At 42.9% G+C, this 18834-nt stretch overlaps 1 protein-coding gene across 2 annotated transcripts in view; it reads left to right on the forward strand.

The window, feature by feature from the left end:
* The window catches only part of ANXA13 (annexin A13), a 72387-nt gene extending 60373 nt beyond the window's left edge, over window positions 1-12014 (forward strand). For both annotated transcript variants that reach the window (XM_084621897.1, XM_084621898.1), the window contains exons 3-11: window positions 1437-1531; window positions 3276-3446; window positions 4479-4512; window positions 4606-4685; window positions 6770-6838; window positions 7075-7176; window positions 9660-9735; window positions 10409-10521; window positions 11702-12014. In XM_084621897.1, the coding sequence (XP_084478023.1) occupies window positions 1437-1531; window positions 3276-3446; window positions 4479-4512; window positions 4606-4685; window positions 6770-6838; window positions 7075-7176; window positions 9660-9735; window positions 10409-10521; window positions 11702-11821 (860 nt within the window). In that variant the 3' untranslated portion in view covers window positions 11822-12014. The remainder of the gene's footprint in view (window positions 1-1436; window positions 1532-3275; window positions 3447-4478; window positions 4513-4605; window positions 4686-6769; window positions 6839-7074; window positions 7177-9659; window positions 9736-10408; window positions 10522-11701) is intronic.
* The last annotated feature ends 6820 nt before the right edge of the window (window positions 12015-18834 follow it).

Raw genomic sequence — 18834 nt, forward strand, 5'->3', positions numbered from 1 at the left:
ATCAGGCAGGGAGGGAAACAAAGAAAGCTCAAACCGGTGAGAAAAAAACAGCAGGGAACATCCTTCCACATAGACTCTTTGTCTCCTAGTGCCCAGCTGGAAATGTTTTTCAAGAGGGGAACTGAAACTATAAAAAGGAGGGACAAACACTCCAAGGAACCCCCCTCTCTCGCTGGGCTCATCACATTCACTGCACCTAAAGAGACAAAGTAAGCAGTCATTGGATTCTGGGGGAAAGGTCCTAACCCACAGTGCTTGGTCAGTAAGACTGCTGAAAGCATGTGGCAAGAAACTTTGCTTGAATCTGATATAATTTAAGTTAGGCATTAGTAAGTGTCAGACTAGATGATCATAATGGTCCCTTCTGACCTTGATACCTATTAATCTTTATTTTTCTTGTATGCCTCATTAATTGTACTCACTTAAAATCTTTCTCTTTGTAGTAAATACACTTGTTTTACTGTTTCAGACAATCCAGTGTGTTTAAATTGAAGTGTCTGAATAACTACTTGAGATAATAAACCTGCATATTATTCCCTTAAAGGAATAATGAACTTAAAATATTTGCACTGTCCAGGAGAGGGCTGGGGCAGGCAGTACAAGGCATAGTTCCCTGGGGGGAAATCTGGGGCTGGGGGTTTGTTAGGGTCATCCTGCAGTATAACCAAGACTGCTGAGAGCCAGACTGTAACCCAGGTGTGACTGGCAGACTGCAGTTACACATACTCAGGGTGTGGCTTGCATGGTGGAAGACTGTTTATGAGTGGCACAGGTAGGAGCTCCTTCAGCAAGGCATTGTAAGACACCCAAGGTTGCAAGGCCAGGGTGACACAGCCCCGCCTGATCTGGACTGTACCCTGGTATGTCATAGCCATCTGTGATCAAAGTAACTAAGGGAGCAAGAATCAACATTGTTATACACCAGTTCGTGCTCCTGCTGAAGACAGTGAGTGTTTTCCAATTATCTTCAATAGGTTAACTTCCCACAGAACGTGCCACACTGGGTCAGACTATTGGCACACTTGTGTTCTGCTGCCAGAGGTAGTCAGTATCTGATCCTTCAAAGGAGGCTAACTTCCAAACCCTAACAAATAATACACCTGGCTAGCTATTCAGTGGTACACAGGGTGGAATTTCTTCCTGATCCCTGATGAGCTTATTCCTTGAAACATGCGATTTGGTTCCCTAATGATATCTTAGCTTTATGTGGCATTGGTTTGGGTGCACTTTCTCTTTATGTTCTGGCTGCAGACTAAAAGTAACTTTTTTTAAATGGTACATGCTAGAAAAGCTATCGTTGACACCAACTGATGTTCTAAAACTAATTTTCTACTAATTTGAAGGGAGAGTTCTTGATCCTCTTTTCCTCTCCCAGCAGAAATGAAATCTGCTGGCAGTTTCTGAATGATTTCCTCGTCTACATTAATATTTTTTAGGAACAGATGAAACAGCAATTATTGAAATCCTATCAAATCGATCATCAGACCAGAGGCAACAAGTAAAACAGAAGTACAAGACCATGTATAGCAAGGTATTTCAAAAGAAATGGCCCTGTTGTTTTAAACAAAGTGCTCTTTAGAAATGTGCCCCCGCATTTCCCCACTTCTGATAATGCCATGTGTCTGACAGTTTTTAAAAGACACAGAATCAGGAAGTTAGTTTCCGATGAAAGAATTACTGTCACTTAACATATTGATTCTATTAATCATCCTGGGCCTTACAGATAGCTTGGTAAATGGAACTTAGTGGAGCTGATTGAAATTTGGAATTTCTCTTCCTTGGGAGACTCTGAGCTTTCAAAATAGGTTTTCATCCCAATTTGGGATGAAAGGGCAAAATCTGAGAATTTTTCACAAAGTGAGATATTCCAAAAATATTTTGTTTTGATAAGGGAAAAATGTTCTGTTTCAACTTTATCATTTCAATTTTTTATATCGTATTATACATTATAATTTAATAACCTAAAAGACAAACATTTCACATTTTTCAAAACACTATGTTTCAACTTTATCTAAACATTTTGATAATTTCCCGAGGAAATATTTTGATGAAATCAATACATTTCCACAACATTTTTCAATTTCATCTCATCAGCATTTTCCAACAGAAAACTGTTTGGTTGGAAAATTTTCTACCAGCTCTAGAAAACTGCATTTACTAATCTGAAGTATTTTTATCAAATTCAGTAGAGCCGGACATTTATACTCAAATTCCAGAACCTTTAAAACATTTTCATTTTTGTTTGCCTCCCCTGCAGTGAGAAAGAATGCCTGAACTAAGGGTAAAGGTAGTTGATATAGCAACAGAAATTTCCTAATGTAAATTCAGAGGGACAATTCTGATATAATTTACACCAGTTTTACATCAGCGTAATTATATTGACTTCAATGGATTTACTGCTGATATACACCAGCATGAGACGAAAATCTGACCTACAGATTTCCAATAAAGTTCAAAAGGTCAGAAATCTGTTTTGGTACTTGACTTCTGAAAGGAAAGACTCAATGCCTGAGTAATATTTAATATAAGAAAAATAAAAGCTTTCAAAACACCTGTTTTAGGCATGGGGTCAAATCCTGCAGGACTTATACTTAATTTGTAATTGATTGGAGCTAGTTGCAGATTAGGTCACTAATCAACATCAGTAAGGGTGGCAGTATTTGGCCCAAAATCCTTCAACAGGCAAACCCAACAGTGAGCGCAATAAGAATTTTGCCTGAGTAAGGATTGCAGGATTTGTTTCACAATGAGTATTTGAAGCAGCATATGTTAGAGAACTGAGCCAAAGGGTCTGAAACGACCAATTTGAGACATCACAGTTACAGTGGCACTGATATTAGGAATTTCTGTCTTATTTCCAACCAAAGGACACAACTTTTGGGTGTTATCACCCTTAACAACCATACACAGTAGTAATACCTTGCTCTTGCCTATATAGCATGAGCCTCTTGAGACAGTGGATCAAGTAGTCCCAGCTCACCTTCTCAAGGCACTGGGGTGCCTGGTGGTTTACACTGAGATAAGTCTATTGACATCAATAGAGGGACTCCTGATGTACATTGGTGTCAATGAGAGAAGAACCAGGCCCATAGATTTAAAGATATTTTTCCCTTTTTTCTGATCTGAATTTTTGGAAGACTTCCTTTAGCACAGGAAATGTTAACAACTCCGTAGACTTAACACAAATAATTAATAAACAATAGTAAACATTACCTCTCAATTCTTCTGGGTAGATTTTCTGTGCTATGAATTAACTTTCTGGGCTACTTCCTTAGGATTTGGAAGAGGTACTGAAAGGAGAACTAAGTGGGAATTTTGAAAAGACAGCATTGGCTCTGTTGGATCGTCCATGTGAATATGATGCCCGAGAGCTTCGGAAAGCAATGAAAGGTGCAGGAACGGATGAATTGGTGCTGATTGAGATTCTTTGCACCAGGGTCAATAAGGTTCGTGGGTGTTTAGCCGTTATTATACATCTTCCTTGCTGTACTGCTCTGACTAGTGCGCACGTCACCCCTGCCCTCTAGAAGAAGGTATGTCAGAACTGCTCAAGTGAGTGGAGTATGTCTCCCTCTAGAAGCTGCAGACAAAAGGCTATCAGCCCCCTCAGACTGGAGTCAGGAGCATTTTTTAAGGAACTGACCATAATAGTCAGGCCATTTGTTGTGTTATAAATTGGACAGTCCTCTTTTGGGGTGGTTTGTCCCCCAACCAGTACTGCAAGATAAACGCAGGTGCTTATGTCTGATATTATAAGGGGGATGAATTTTGGAGTGTGCCATTCTGCCCCTGCCAGCATGACCTTACACACCACACATGTAAGGTCACACCGGGAGGCGGGGAGGGGGTATCTCACCTGCAGGGTCGGGTCCATGCCATTCCTAGAAGTACCAGAATGTCTGGTATTCTGGGACTGCGTGAGAGGGCACACTAGACCCAAATGCTATGTAGATAAAGAACATCATAGTCACATCAGAAAGTTCCCTCCCACCCCTCCAGCACCCACCTCCCTCAGAATATGAGTGGGCTTTGGAGAGATGCAGAGAGGGACAGATGCCGGGGGGTGCATCATAGATCATGACACATGACAACATTTATACCTGTTTGAGGGAGTGTGAAGAGACTTTTGCATCACTGCAGCAGTTCAAAGGGCATTTAGGCCAGCGCAACTCAGGAAAGTGATCCTCTTCAGGACAGCAATTAAGCGTGTGCTTAAATCCCATTGAAATCAAAGAAACACAAAGTTAAGCATGTGTTTAACTGCTGTCCTGAATAGGAATGGATTTAAGCATGTACTTATGTACTTTCCTGAACTTGGATCTTAGTGGAGACTGAGAATCTGACCTATTACATATCTCCCACTAAATGTCATCATTCTATCTGGGGTCTAATCCCAGGAACACCACTGTGGTATCTGAAGATGTCAAGTCACATGGGCATGTTACTGACCTGATTTTTTGTTTGTTTGCTTATCCCAGCAAATTGTAGACATAAAGGATGCATACAAAAGGCGTAAGTGATATTTTATATAAAACACCCTCGTTTAAAGAAAATATCTCACCCTTTAGCAGTGAATAAAATCTTACAGACTTTTTTTCTTAATAGTCTTTGAGCGGGATCTAGAATCTGATGTAAAAAGCGACACAAGTGGCTCCCTAAGAAAGATTCTGGTTTCTGTGCTACAGGTAAGGGTTGGAATATTTCTATTACAAACCTACATGATATAGGCATTTTTTTCTACACCACCTAGATAGTGCAGGTATAATAAATATCTGTTCTGTGCACACAGGCTCTTTACAGCAAAACATCTATACTTACAGCCTTTTAACCAAATCGAGAGTCATAATTAAAGACAAGTGTACAATTCAGGCTGGATGTGACCATGGCTCCAATAACAACTCAGCCTTGGCTCTTCCTATCTGAGATTTATATATGTATAAAACCTAGGGACACAAAAGAGGATTTGCCCCCAGTCTAGGGAAATTTTATTATTGCACTGTTGTGCTGGGATTTTACTTACTTACCACCTAGTTCTATAGACCATAGCAGTCCTTGGCCATTCTCACAGTTTGCACCCTACCTCTTTTGGTCAAGGGCATATTTTACCATTGATGGTAATTCTCACTAAGAGCTTTTAGATCTTGCATAGTATTATTCCTCCATTGAAGATACTGGATTATTACTACTTTATTTTGTGTATTATGGTTATGCCTAGAGTACCTAACCATGATCAGGGTTGCATTGTACCAGAGACATAATTAGAAACAGTCCCTGCCCCAAAAAGCTTCCAATCTAAACAGATAAGACAGAGAAAGGGTGGGAGGGGCTTGCTATGTTTTTCAATTCACACAGAGCAAACATTATATCAGACAGAATGCTCTTTGTTTTAGATTAAGAAAACAAGAAGAAAAGTGAAGTCTCCATGAGAGCTGGATGTGTGTGTGTGTGTGTGTGTGTGAGAGAGAGAGAGAGAGAGAGAGAGAGAGAATGCACTGAACACAAAACGACTGTCCATCTCTGCAGACAGACAGAGATGAAAAGGTACAGCACACAGGAAGGAAAGGCACAACAGTGGCATAGCTAAATACATGACAGCTACATTCCCGTTCTAGAATGTGGGAAGCCACAATAGTTTTGTTTGACCCCTCTGGGTGTATTTTCAGGGGGGACAAACCAGGGAATATTCATAGATTTGTCCTTGATAGGTGCTACCAGAAATTCCTGTAGAAAATTAAAGCAACGCTAAAAAGGCAGGTGTCAGTGAATGGTTCTGATTGTTAAATAGGGAGGAAGAGTGCAGGGCCACATGACTGTTATTAAGGAATAGAAATGTGACAAAAGCGACATTTCACTGCAGGTATTGGAAATCTTTTTTTAAATTGACTGTTGTGACAGACGTGCCTCCGTATTCCCCTATTCTTGCAAGAAAGTTTCAGCTGTAGGGTTACAAGGCTACATGTTCCTGACAGTCAGGGATCACTTGGGATGCCTCCACTGTACAGCATTGCACAACTGTGTCGGTAAATCATAGGATCTTTTCACCTTCTTCTGAAGCAACAGGTATTGAGTGTTGCAGAAGGCAGGATACTAGCCTTGGTGAACTAGCATCTCTGAAGTAAAGCAAATACTATGGGCTAAATTCTGCCCTGATTTGTACCTTTGAAATCAATGGGATTGCGCAGGGTGCAAGGTAAGCCAAAGTAGAATTTAGCCCTGTGTAATTTGTTGATACAGCACTAGACAATGGCCAGTAGATGGCAGCAAAAAGACTATGAGGAAGCAGCTTGTGAAGGCAAAAAGGAAAACGCTCCATTCTAGTACAGTAGAACCTCATAGTTACAAACACTCGGGAATGGAGGTTGTTTATAGCGCTGAACAAAATGTTATGCTCGTTCTTTCAAAATTTTACAACTGAACATTGACTTAATACAGCTTTGAAACTTTACTATGCAGAAGAAAAATGCTGCTTTTAACCCTCTTACTTTAAATGAAGCAAGCACAGAAACAATTTCCTTACCTTGTCAAAACAAAATGTAAACTGTCCCTTTATTTTTTAGTAGTTTACATTTAACACAGTACTGTGCTGTATTTGCTTTATGTTGTTGTTGTTTTTTGTCTCTGCTACTGCCTGATTGTGTACTTCCGGTTCCAAAGGAGGTATGTAGTTGACCAGTCAGTTCGGAACGCTGGTGTTTGTAACTCTGAGGTTCTACTGTACAAGAGTAATAAGCATGTATTCTCTTTTTTAACACAATGTCCCTTTCTGTAGGCTAACCGAGATGAAGGACTGGAGATCGATGCAGAGCTCGCTGGGAAAGATGCCAAAGAGCTGTATGAAGTAAGTGAAATAATGGGGAAATCCCCAATTGTCATGGTCTTTATCTGTCTATGGCATTTCTAAGGTGTCAAATGTTGAACAACCCCAAAGATAATGGCATTAAATTGTACCAATAAAATGGCAGGTTGGGAACAGAATTGGGTGCATTGGGTTCACTGCAATGTCTGGTTTTTAAAAATATGAAAAAAAAACCCCAAACGTTTAAAAACGGTTAATTTTAACATTCAATTTTTGAGGCAGGGGAAGGCTGCTGGGGAACAGACGAATTGGTTTTCAATGTTGTCTTAGCAAAGAGAAACTACATGCAGCTAAGAGCTACCTTTCAAGCTTATGAAAAGGTAAGTTTTGTTGGTTGTTGTTTTTTTTGTTCTGTGACAGGTATTGTGCAGCTTGGAGCTCAGTGGTAATTTAATGGAATTAATTCACACATTCATAGAATCCAAGGCCAGAAAGGGCCATTCTTATCTAGTCTGACCTCCTGCATAACACTGGCCATAGAACATCCCCAAAATAATTCCTAGAGCAGATCTACTTACAATTGGAACATATGATTCTTTATTTGTAATTTTAAGGAGGGGTCAGACATTCTAAACATCTAGCAATATATGTATAGGGCCAGCTCTTCAAATGCTGTAATGAATGGTCTACATCAATTTGCACCAGTTGAGGATCTGCCCCATAATATCCAGCAAAATAAGTTTTTGATTGTTGTCCTGTCTTCCCCCAACCCCATGAATAACAGAGAGGGTGACCTTTCCCCAGTTACACTGCAAAGATTCAGCAAAGAGGTACATTGCACAGCTAATAGGCCCCTGGCCAAAGACCTTGAGGTTCTCACTTTCTGCTCCTCTCCTCCACTGAAGCAGAGATCTGATGGGTGGGAATCTATGTCTCTCATCCTGATCCTCCAGTCTCAATGAAAGTCTCAATGGGAAGGCCTCTTGAATCTAGCTCTTGCTGTTCTCCCATGCAAAAAATGGACCTCTTTTCACTAGAGGCTTCCAATTTTTTTGGAATTAAGCCCATGGAGCCTGAAAAATAATTAGGAAGAGAATAAGGACAATGTAGGAGAAGGTAAGATGGTATGTCCTGCTTGTGACTAAGTGGATGCACTTTTCTCTCAAAATATATAAATTAGAGAGGGCCCAAACAAAACCCCAAGATGCACACACCTGAACTTTGGGAATGTTTGGAGCTAAACTTTGCAGCTTAGTCCCATCTGAAATATAAACAGCTCTTGCTGAAAACATAACAGCTCCATCCCGGCTACTGAAATGAAGAGCCAAAAACCAAAACCCTGTTGAGTGTGTTGGAGGCCTATGTAATGTTATAAATGAAATTCAGGTTTGTTTAAACAAAGTTCATAGCTATTTACAAGGCAGGGAGTTAAGATAAAATGCATTAGGTTGAGAATTAGTTTAACAATGAGAAGCATTAGGCTGGGGAATCATCTCCCATAGGAAGTGGTAGAAACTCTGGACAAAACACTCCAGAACACACTAGACAGAACTCTCTGGCTCTGGCTGGAGGATGGACAAGATGACATTTCCCATTAGGGAGGACCATTTTATGATTCTCTGTTTCTTTATATAAATTCTTAAAAAGAAATGTCACTGTGTTTTGATGCCTGAACATGATTGCCTTAAGGCGAGAACTTGCATTTATTTACCTTCCTAAACTTGTTCTGTGTTCAGCAGATGATTAGAACCATTGAATCTCTTGATGAGGGGGAAAATCTAGTAAGGCATTGTTGGAAATATATTCACAACTTACTCCAAACTTTTGTTTGTGGCTAGAGAGGCCAAAGCCAGAACCATTTATCTACACACATGTACACATAAACACTACCCAAACTCTGGCAGTTTCAATAAATGAGCCTCAAATCTGAAATCCCCTGAATTTCTAAAGCAAAAGCCAAACACGGGTTGTCAAACTCACCTGCATCCTTTCCATCTGTATTTGAAGTTGCGATGGGCCCGAGACTAAAGCCATCTGTCCACATATGAATCCTCTCCATATTTTGATGGGTTTGATTTGCAAGACTAGATTCAAATCAAGCCTGGTTTTGCAGAACTCAAACCCCAAACATTCCCAGTTTTGCCCATCTCTCATTTGAGCAGATATTCCAGAGTGGAAGAATCCTGTCTTGCGAGGCGGAGTCGAGGAAAAATTATCTCATTTTTTACAAATAGAAGATTTTTTTTATTCACAAAAATTAGAACAGATTTTAACTTCAAAATATTTTCCCCTTCCCTGCCCGACTGTCTCCTCCCTACAGTGTGGTACAAAACCCAGGCAAAATGGAGACCCTTCTAAACTACATTTACCCAAAGAAAATAAGTTACAACCCACCAAAATCTACCTTGACTGTTTGGACCTATCCAAGTCTTTGGTGGGACAGAGGAGGTGCGAACAGTCTCTCTCAATTGGAGGTCTCCCCAAGAAGAAGTCATGAGATGATTCACTACAACACCTACTGCAAATGTTTCAGTTACCTTTAAGGATGCACGTTGCATATTCTGAGTCAGCTGAATTAAATCGGTATAGTTCTATCAATGTCAATGGAGCCAGGAAGAGTTACACCAGCTGAGGATCTGGTCCTTTGAGACGGAGTGAGACCCTTGCCCGCCATGGGGATTAAAGTAGTTAAAAGCTTACTCCCTAAAGTCAAAGAAGGTATCAATATGATCTAAATCAGTCTTTTGCCACGTTAAAAGCCATGTGATCAGAAACAGGAGTGGCTCAGTGCTGTTCTTATCACTAGAGGGATAGATTACTGCACAAACAGAAGCTATAATTAATTTTTTCATTATCTCTTTAGCTGAAGGGGAGAGACATTGAAGATGCCATTAAAAGTGAAACATCTGGAGATTTGGAGAAGGCCTTTCTCACTCTTGGTAAAAAGAAAGTCTATAGCTTTTCTCTCTAGTTTTCATCCTCACTTGACTTTAGCCATTGGGGTTCTTATGTGTATAAACACAGTGATAATCTGCTTTGTTAGAACTAGATTGAGACACGGAAAGACCACTGGGGGACAGAACCAATTAATGTTGACTTGCCCCATGTGTCTGGGAAGAACCTCCATTAAGCCCCAGCATGAGCTATCTAGATCTTAGGTCTCAGAGCACAGAAGTAAGCCAACATCATCCCACTCAGGAGTAAATTGGCAGGGAGCAGAATTCCAGACGGGCCAAAAGAACAAAAACCGTGTCCCCATACAATTCGTTTTCATTCTGGAATATAAACATCAACATTTTCAGCCCTTCTGTGCTTGCATTAACATGTTTATTCAATTTTGATATTCATAAGTATATAACATGCTCTCTCTGTAGGGCAATACATTCACTTTTAGGCTCGTCTGTCACCTGTAATGATATGGGTTGACCCTTGCATCTCCACAGAGCCAGTTGCAGGACTAAGGCCCTACAACAATGCACGTCCAGTTGGGTACTGACATTGGGGATGTCTAGGTTTCCATTAAGAGGGCTGTTGTTCTCCTCCTACTGAAGCTACAGTGCGGAATATGAACTGAACAAGGCTCATGAGGTCCCTTTCACTTTTCTTCTTTAGTGAGATGTGCCAGAGATTGCCAAGGCTACTTTGCCACCCGTCTGTATGAGGCAATGAAGGGCGCAGGGACAGAGGAGGAGACTTTGATTCGCATCCTCGTGACTCGGGCTGAGGTAAAATATGCTGGGATCTGAGAGGCCCCAAATCTTCTGGTGGATAAGTGTGAAATTTAGAAGGAATGAATTATAGTAGTAGGATCAGATTCTGTGCTCAGTCAGTTTTGCAATTTAAATTCAACGAAGCTCCATAGACTTCAGTGCTATTACTGTTTTTACACCCATAAAACTGAGAACAGACTCTAGCTTTGATACCAAATCTATTTATTTTTTTTAAAAGAACGATGCATGAGACACATTAGTAATTGCACAATGGAGCCAAACACATCTAGATTAAAGTTGGCCACCATTATTCAACTGGGAGATAAGTTGTTTGGTCCCAAAGAGCTTTGTTAAAAAAATCCTAATTAAATAACGATAAAGAAGCAGTTCGCAAAGTATGGTCAGTGGAGAGCTAGGGAGTCACATGGTGCAGGCTCTGTCTGTTTCCAGATGGGAAAAACAGGGCAGAGGAGAAGGAGAGAAGAAGATAAGAGTCAAAGCAGACTATGATTAAAGTCTTTTCACAAAGCACAAAACATGCTCAAGACATTTCAGCTCCATAAACAGTGTCTGAACATTACTCTTCCATGTAAGCTGTTGTCGCCACTGTGATGTTAAGTGGTCTTGCGTAGGAAGGGAAAAGGTTCATGTGACGGAGAGGCAAAGTGATTTGATGGAGAGGCAAAGTGATTAACCATATGATTGGAATGGTGGGGCTGGAAATTAGTCTCCAGGACACTCTCCCTGTTAAGTTGTGGCCTGACTATGAAAACATTTGAGAACCTCCGTAATAAAGATATGACACATATCATTGATGCCATCTTTTATGGACTAACATATAACATCTGGTTCTCTTTACTTAGCAACCAGAAAGTTATGTATGACCCAAAAACTATTTATTTTTTTAATTCTATTCCTGGAAATTTCTCCCCCACTCCTTACCACCCATGAGTGTCTTCCAGAGGAGACCGTAACTTGAGCCACTGTGTAAGGGCAGCAGTCAGGATATCAAGTTTGAGCTAAAAGTGCTCCATGGTTTTGAACCTACTCCTTCCCCACCAAGGCCCTGGATCCAAATCTGATTAAAATCAATCGGAATCTTCCCACTGACTGCAGTGGGCTTTGGATCAGGACCTAGAAGAGTGAGGTATGGTGCAAAACAGATCCGCACTTCTAAAAATTCTTTCCATTTCAGATTGACCTTCAAACAATAAAGGAGAAGTTCCAGAAAATATACAACAAGTCCTTAGCAGAGGCCATCAAATCAGACATCTCTGGGGACTTCAGAAAGCTGCTAGTGGCACTGCTACACTAAGACTGCTGTCACAAAGGGAGAAACATGAGAAGAAGTCACCTTCTTGACCAGCTTCCAAGTAGCATGCAAAAAATGTGGCACTAGCAATAAAAAATCCACACCGTTTATTTTCTTTACAGTGGGGGAACATGTTGCCAGGTAATCCTTGTGTTACCTGGACATGAGGTTCAGGCCAAGCCTATCACACAAAATGTTCTCATGCAATAAAAATGTTTTAAAAAACTAAATCTAAACTGACCTGTCTTCCCATCTTTAACATAAAGAGGGATTTCTAGAATCTTGTCACCGTTTCCCCCAGGGATCTTTGGTGTCTCTAGAGAATTCCAAAGACAATCCCCCTTCCTCCTCTGCTCCTATAACCCACGTCCTAAGCACTCCATATCATGCCATCACACTTTGTGCCAAAATGGACTGAATAGTGCTCCCTTCTGAGCCCATCATCACAGCTGCTTTAACTGCCAGAGAGCTGCCAATGAACAATGCGCATCAGCCTCTGCTCTCAATCCAAAGGGAAGGTGAGAGTGATTTCCCTGTCTGAGCCATGTCTCCCATCAGCATCATCTGCTAAATTATCCCACAAAAGGGCCAAAGGATTGCAGTCCCTGGGCTGAGGGGAGGGCAGGAACTGCACCCTCTGTGCTATGCCATGGAACCTAGCACAGCAAAGTGGGTGAGGAGGAGGTGGGTCCCTGGCCTTGCCCTGCCTCTGTATTGCCCTTGAAGTGGGACTGGCCCGCAAGGGGGAGTGTACTGTACCACATAGAAATGAGCATGCTCCCCATGAGCGTTGAGACGTTCTCCTGCTGGAGCTGGACAGCTCTGCACCACCCCTGATGCAGGACTATGCCCTAAACAAATGACTGAGCCTTAGATTAGACATGATGTGGCAGGGAGAATACAGGGGAGAGTCTGGGAAGCCAAGGGATAAGAGTGGCTGATCAGGAAACAGGCTTATGGGGTTTTATGCATGTATCTTGGTCCTGCCTTTTTATTACAATGTACTAACTTCTGGGGACGGTGGAACAAAGTCTATCTCTCTCGATATTTATATCATATTCCCAATAATGGTGTCTGGGCAGCTAGTACAGTACTTAGGCGAGAGCAAGGTCAGTTATGGAAGACTAATTGAAAGGAGGGAGGTGTTTCAAGGAGCAATGTGAGGCTGTATAGTGTGCAGGGCAGGGAGGATGTACCAGTCACAGGAACATTTAACAGCTCTAATACAAGGCCAATTTTTCAAAAGAATTTTTTTTTTTATTTGGAGGCAAATTCCTAATCTGAAATCAACCTCAGGCTTCTGTATCCAGCAACTCTCTGAATCGAGAAAGAAAGAGCATAGCGGAGCAGGAGACACGTATCTTAGGCTTGCAGTTGCCTTAGTTCTGTTGTAAGCAGAGCCCTTAGAAAGAAATTAATAATTACTTAGGTGTCCAGGGCTCCCAGGGATCTTTCATCATTCAGAGGTCACATTGTACATCAGATCCACTAAGATCCATGCAGGCAACACTATTTGGATGATACGGTTTTGTCAAGAGTATAGCAGGCTTCCAATATGAGCATGTAAGAGTTCCGGGGGAGGATTAAGCACCAATGCTAAAATGTTCAGATTTGGGTGTTTACAGGTTCCAGCAGGATCTGGGGATGCTCAGCACTTCTTAAATCAGGTCACTTCTTTAGGTGCCTAAATATGAATTTTAAGTGCCTAATTTTAGGCAGCCCAATTTGCTTTGACCTGAAGACTGTTTCAATTAAGACTAATAGGTCTTTCTTAGAAAATGCATGATAGCTTCTCTCTTAGCCCCTCGCTTTCTGATTAGAGAGATTGGCCTGAAGCAAAATCCAGGGGCCAAACTCCAGATCCAAACTTCCTGGGCCAAATTCTTCAGTTATACAAGTGCAAGGGCAGTGGTGAGGCCTGTGAAGTTACCCTGGATTCACATTGATGTAACAGAGCAAAATTTGACCTCGGATCTCTATAATGGGTCAATACCCAGGCTTCAAACTCTCACATACTCAGGCGCGCAATATTCAGATCCAAACCTAAATGTTCCAGGTTTCAGAGGTGTTCAAATTTGGCCCATTACACAGCCTGCAAACTCAGAACCAAACCAAGATCCAGATCTGAGGTTTGGATTCATTCCCCACTCTACTTCTAATGAGAGAAAGCAGGTTCTGTGTTGTACATGAATACAAATGGTAGCTGTAGAGTTAGATTGCTATAAAGAATCATTCTTGCTGAGCAGCTATATAGCAAATGGGTAACGCAGTAGTGACATGGGGTATACAGGAGGTGAGAGAGGCGATGTTTCAGTGCTCAGCAGAATCGGATCCTAAGGATAGCTGGACCAGCAAAGCAGGAGGAATGCAAGATAGCTGGCAACAAGAAGAGATAGATTGGGTTTTGCAAGACTTGGGTCTGAGGACAAGGGGCAGAAGGTTCAGAACAATTTGGCAAGAGACCAAAGATATATTCTCCTGGAAAGGATAAAAGTGTTGTATTTATCCATGTCATGCCTTTGCAACGGCCTTGGTATTGCATGACCCTATCTGAAGCAAAATGAAGAGCTTTGTCCAACTTTCACATGTGACTGTCCTCCTCCTCCCATGTAGTCATGATGAGTTCCACTTGCCTATGACATTCTTCCAGGTACTCAAGCCCCACCCACTTGTTTATGCAGCTCCATGGCTTCTGGTCACCCTGATGCATAGACCAAGAAGCCAGGAGGTGGAGTTAAAGTACAGCTTTGTAAGCATGATCAGGCAGTTAGGGAATTATTTACTCTCTGCTCCTGGGGCTAGGGTCAGAGGGGACAATGGAGAGGGAATTGGGAATGTTGCTCTGGTTGGGTGTATCTGAAAGTGGCACAAAGCCCATTGTCATCTACTTAATGTACACGGTGGGTTGCAGGTCAGATTCTTGTACCAGATATGGACTGAGAGAGACAGATAGAAATGTGTTTTCCATGAGATCCTTTAATGCAGTGGTTCTCAAACTTCAAACTATTACACAACCTCAGGAGCGAGGACCGAAGCCTGAGACCGCTCGAGCCCTGCCACTCCAGATGGGGGTGGACAAAGCCAAAACCCAAGCCCTGCTGCCCTGGGCGGGGGTCCAAAGCCCAAGCCTGAGCCCCACCACCACAGGCAGGGGGGCCAAAGTCCAAGAGCTTTGGCCCAGCCCATGGGCTTTGGGCTTTGGCCCCGGCCCCCAGGGGTGGGGTTTGAGCTTTGGTCCCGGGTAGTGGGGCTTGGGCTTCAGCAAGTCTAATACCAGCCCTGGTGACCCCATTAAAACAGGGTCCCGACCCACAGTTTGAGAACTGCTGCTTTAATGCACTGCCAGGCATGGCTGTCAGAAGAGGTGTTACACACTGCGCCACCTAGTGGATGAACGTATAATACAATTTAACATTCTATTACAGTCATGGAGACCTATTTTGGCTCTCTCACAGGCCTAATGCTGCCTCTGCTTGTTAGGTTAGAGGCTTAGGAACTATGGAGATGAGCACAGAGATAGATGTGATTAGCCTTTGTTTGCTCCTGTATGTCAGTTACTTGATTAATATGTGCCAGGCTGTCACGGGGTCTTTAAGAAGTTACTGCAAGTCACTGTTCGTGCAGTTTTATTGATCCTCTGTGGACATTAGACTGTCTCTCATGAGATTTCCCAATACGTTCACCTTTCTTACTGCTTCCATCTTTCTCTGCCCCAGCTTATAACCCCATGTTGGCAGACCACACTCCCTTGGGGTTGTGCAGCACCTTAAGGCAGGTTGGCCATTTCCCCTGCCCTGAGCCGAAGGACCTAGGCAGCAAGCCTAGCCAGCTCCTGAATGGATGCATGAGGACCCAGCAAAGCCCTCCTCCCACTCAGCCCAACACTGGACCATGTCTGACTCTTACTGTCATCTGCCTGTTTCTTTCTTTTTGTTCTAAAGACCATTCCACTTGCTATTTATCACCTCTCCCAGATCCTTACTAGAGATGTTAAATAAGACTGTAAAGTGGAGCTAACACTTCCTGTCTCCCACCCTCCCACCTTGAACCCTGTCTGGTTCAGATTCTAAGATCTCCAGAAAAGGGACTGTTTGTCACTATGTGTCCGTACAGTACCTAGCACAATGGAGCCCTGAGCTCATTTGGGGGCCTGCAAGCACTGCTGCAGTGCAAATAATAACAAATTAACCCAGTAGACCAAACTGTTCGGCATACAGATTAACTTTCTTTTGCACCTCTCTGCTAACATGCTGTTTTGTATCTTATTTCAACTACACTCCTCAGGGAATGATAACAATGATCACTTCATCTCCTTCAGCAGTGGTGTAAAAGAAGGGGATGACTTCCTCGGGCACAAATGGAGGGGTTACACTGATACCAGTATGTCCTGCACACACCATCCAGACCTATAAACAAGAGGCTTCTGATGCTTTTGTTACAATGGTCCAGTATTGAGGGCACTAGCCTTGGAGTGACAAAACCCTGGTTCAATTCCCTGTTCTGCCACAAACTTCCTGTGTGACCTTGGTCAAGTCACTTAGTCTCTCTGTGCCTCAGTTCCCCATCTGTAAAATGGGGTAATAGCACTTTGCTACCTCACAAGAGTGTTGTGAATAGATTGTGAGGTGCCAAGGTACCAAAGGACATATAAGCACCAGAGATAGAAAACTGCTTTTTTTTTTTTCTAAAATGCTTCATGAAAAATCATTTCTTCACTTTCCTAACAGGAAACCCCAATCCAAGCAATTGCTGCTAGTTCAGCTGCAGGCTCTGCTCTGCATCCTTTCAAGCTGCAATAGCTAGGACTATGATCTAATTCAAGCAAACTCACTGGCAACTCTCTGGCTGAGGCACATGGCACTCTGAGGTGCACTGTTGGTGGGAGAATCATCTCTGAAACAGTAACCCCCCTTCATGTGAAGGGAAGAGGTCATCAAAGACAGGCCGCAGTATCTTCATTTCCCCAGAGTCATGGCCAGAATTAGCAGAAACCCTTTGTGAGGAATTAGCACGGTGCCTCAGTCAAACAGAGCAATAGGATATTTAAACTATGCAGGCCAGATTCTGAGGTCAGAGGGATCTTGCACAAGTAAGGACCTCAAGATTTGATCTTATAAAAGTTTTTTCAAACATACACCAGTATCCAGAAGCGCAGGAACAGCAAAAATCCCACCCATCTAACCACCCATCCCCCCCCGCATAAAACCTCAACATAAGTAAAGTCCACCCTGGGTTGAACGGCCGTGCTAGTTTCTTTAAGGGTTAAAAAATAAATCCTCAGCCGTTGCCAGGAAACGGCCAGAAAAACTAAACAAGCAAACAAACCCGAAAGAGCTAGTGCTCATGCAGATAGACACCAAGCCAAAGCAATCAGCAGAAAGAACCACCCTAGCAGAAATAACACAGACACACGTAGCTGCTTTGTGGCTTATCTTCTTAGATTTGGTGGCTTTCAATTGGGTAGTTAATGTTCCCTGGATGAGGGGCAGAACCTTTCATTTTGGTTTTTGAATTGCACTGTAACTATTTAGGGCATGACCATGGCCAGCCCTGTAGGCAGCAATATGGGAGGCAGTAATGCAGCTTCCCCCAACCCACCTTGCATGCCCCCGGGAGTGCAGAGGCTACTAATTATGGTGCTTAGGAGCAACTCACCTGAAAGTGGGCGGGGGGGGGGGGGGAGAGAGGAGTAGACAGGGCTATTGTTCTACCTACTCACCCCATCTACACTGACCAATGGATTTGACTGGTTGGCTGCATAAAATAAGATTATTTAAAGGGGTGTCACCGACTATGCTCCTCTCTGTGTAACCAGGGAGCTTCAGGATGCTTCCCAGTGCTCACCCTGCATCTGTCCCCAGCTCCGCACTGCCCCAGCACAGGGCTATGCCTTGAGGGCACCGTCTAGCCCTCAGTTACTTTAGCATGCTTTTATGTCATGTAAATACTTAGTTGGAAACTGCCACATGGGGCACAGCCTGCAGCATGAAGCCTCCGTTTGTACAGGAATGGATTGCACCAGAACACTGTGATCTGCTGTGGTGAAGACAATGGTGTGAGAGCAGGTCGGGCAATGGGCCCATTGAGCAGAGGCACCAGAGGCCTTTCACTGGTGTCTGTCTCGGTCTAACTGCATGCAGACATAAGGAATTTCTGACCACTGCACTCAATCCTACATATGGCTTCGCCATCAGAACATGAGAAGGAGTCTTGTTCTTCTGGACAGCCAACAAGCTAGTTTGACATTGTACGGGTAAAAAACAGCTTTAGGATACAATGCCCTCAAAAAAAAGGTGTGTGTGTGGGAGGGGGGAAACTAACAAGTGGTCACAGCAAGAGACTGGGAGTTAGGGCTCCTGGGTTACATTCCCAGTTCTGACACTGATTTGCTGTGTGAACTTCAGCAAGTCACTTCACCTCTCTGAGACTCAGTTTCCCCGTCTGGAATATTTACCTTCCTCAAGGAGTATTGTGCGGCTTAATTAATTAAGGTTTCTAAAGATAATGGAGGCCCCAGTGCGAAAGGTACTATAGAGCCGCTACATGTTACTTTCAGTGCTCTGTTAAGTACATGCAGCATCAGAATCAGAAACTTCTGAGACAGCAAACTTTGACAGTCCGAACTTCAGTTAGACAAGTCACCTGGACACTCACCTACATTCTGAGCAGGGAGAGATAACAGCTGCTTATCTCAGAGTTCTGGGTTATAGAAAATGGGTGGTTCGCTACAATGGGAGCATTAGAGCAAAACACCCAGTGCTACCGGCTTCTCCCGCACTCAGTCCCAAATCCCAGCAGATAGATTAGAGGGTCTTTCCCCTATTCCTTAAAATGAAAATATTGTCCCGTCAGAAACTCTTGATACCTCTGTTTTCCCCTCCTTCAGGATGAAAGTGCATACCTAGTGCTAGGCATTTCAGACTGTTTACAGGCTTCTAGAATTCCCAGGCACTTCAGGACAGGGCCTTCTGGTTGTTTCCAAATGGACAGCCAGAACTTTTATAAGTGTACCTTGG

The sequence above is a fragment of the Lepidochelys olivacea genome (genome assembly GCF_965140295.1).
Source record: "Lepidochelys olivacea isolate rLepOli2 genome assembly, chromosome: 2".
In the NCBI taxonomy this organism is placed as follows: domain Eukaryota; kingdom Metazoa; phylum Chordata; order Testudines; family Cheloniidae; genus Lepidochelys; species Lepidochelys olivacea.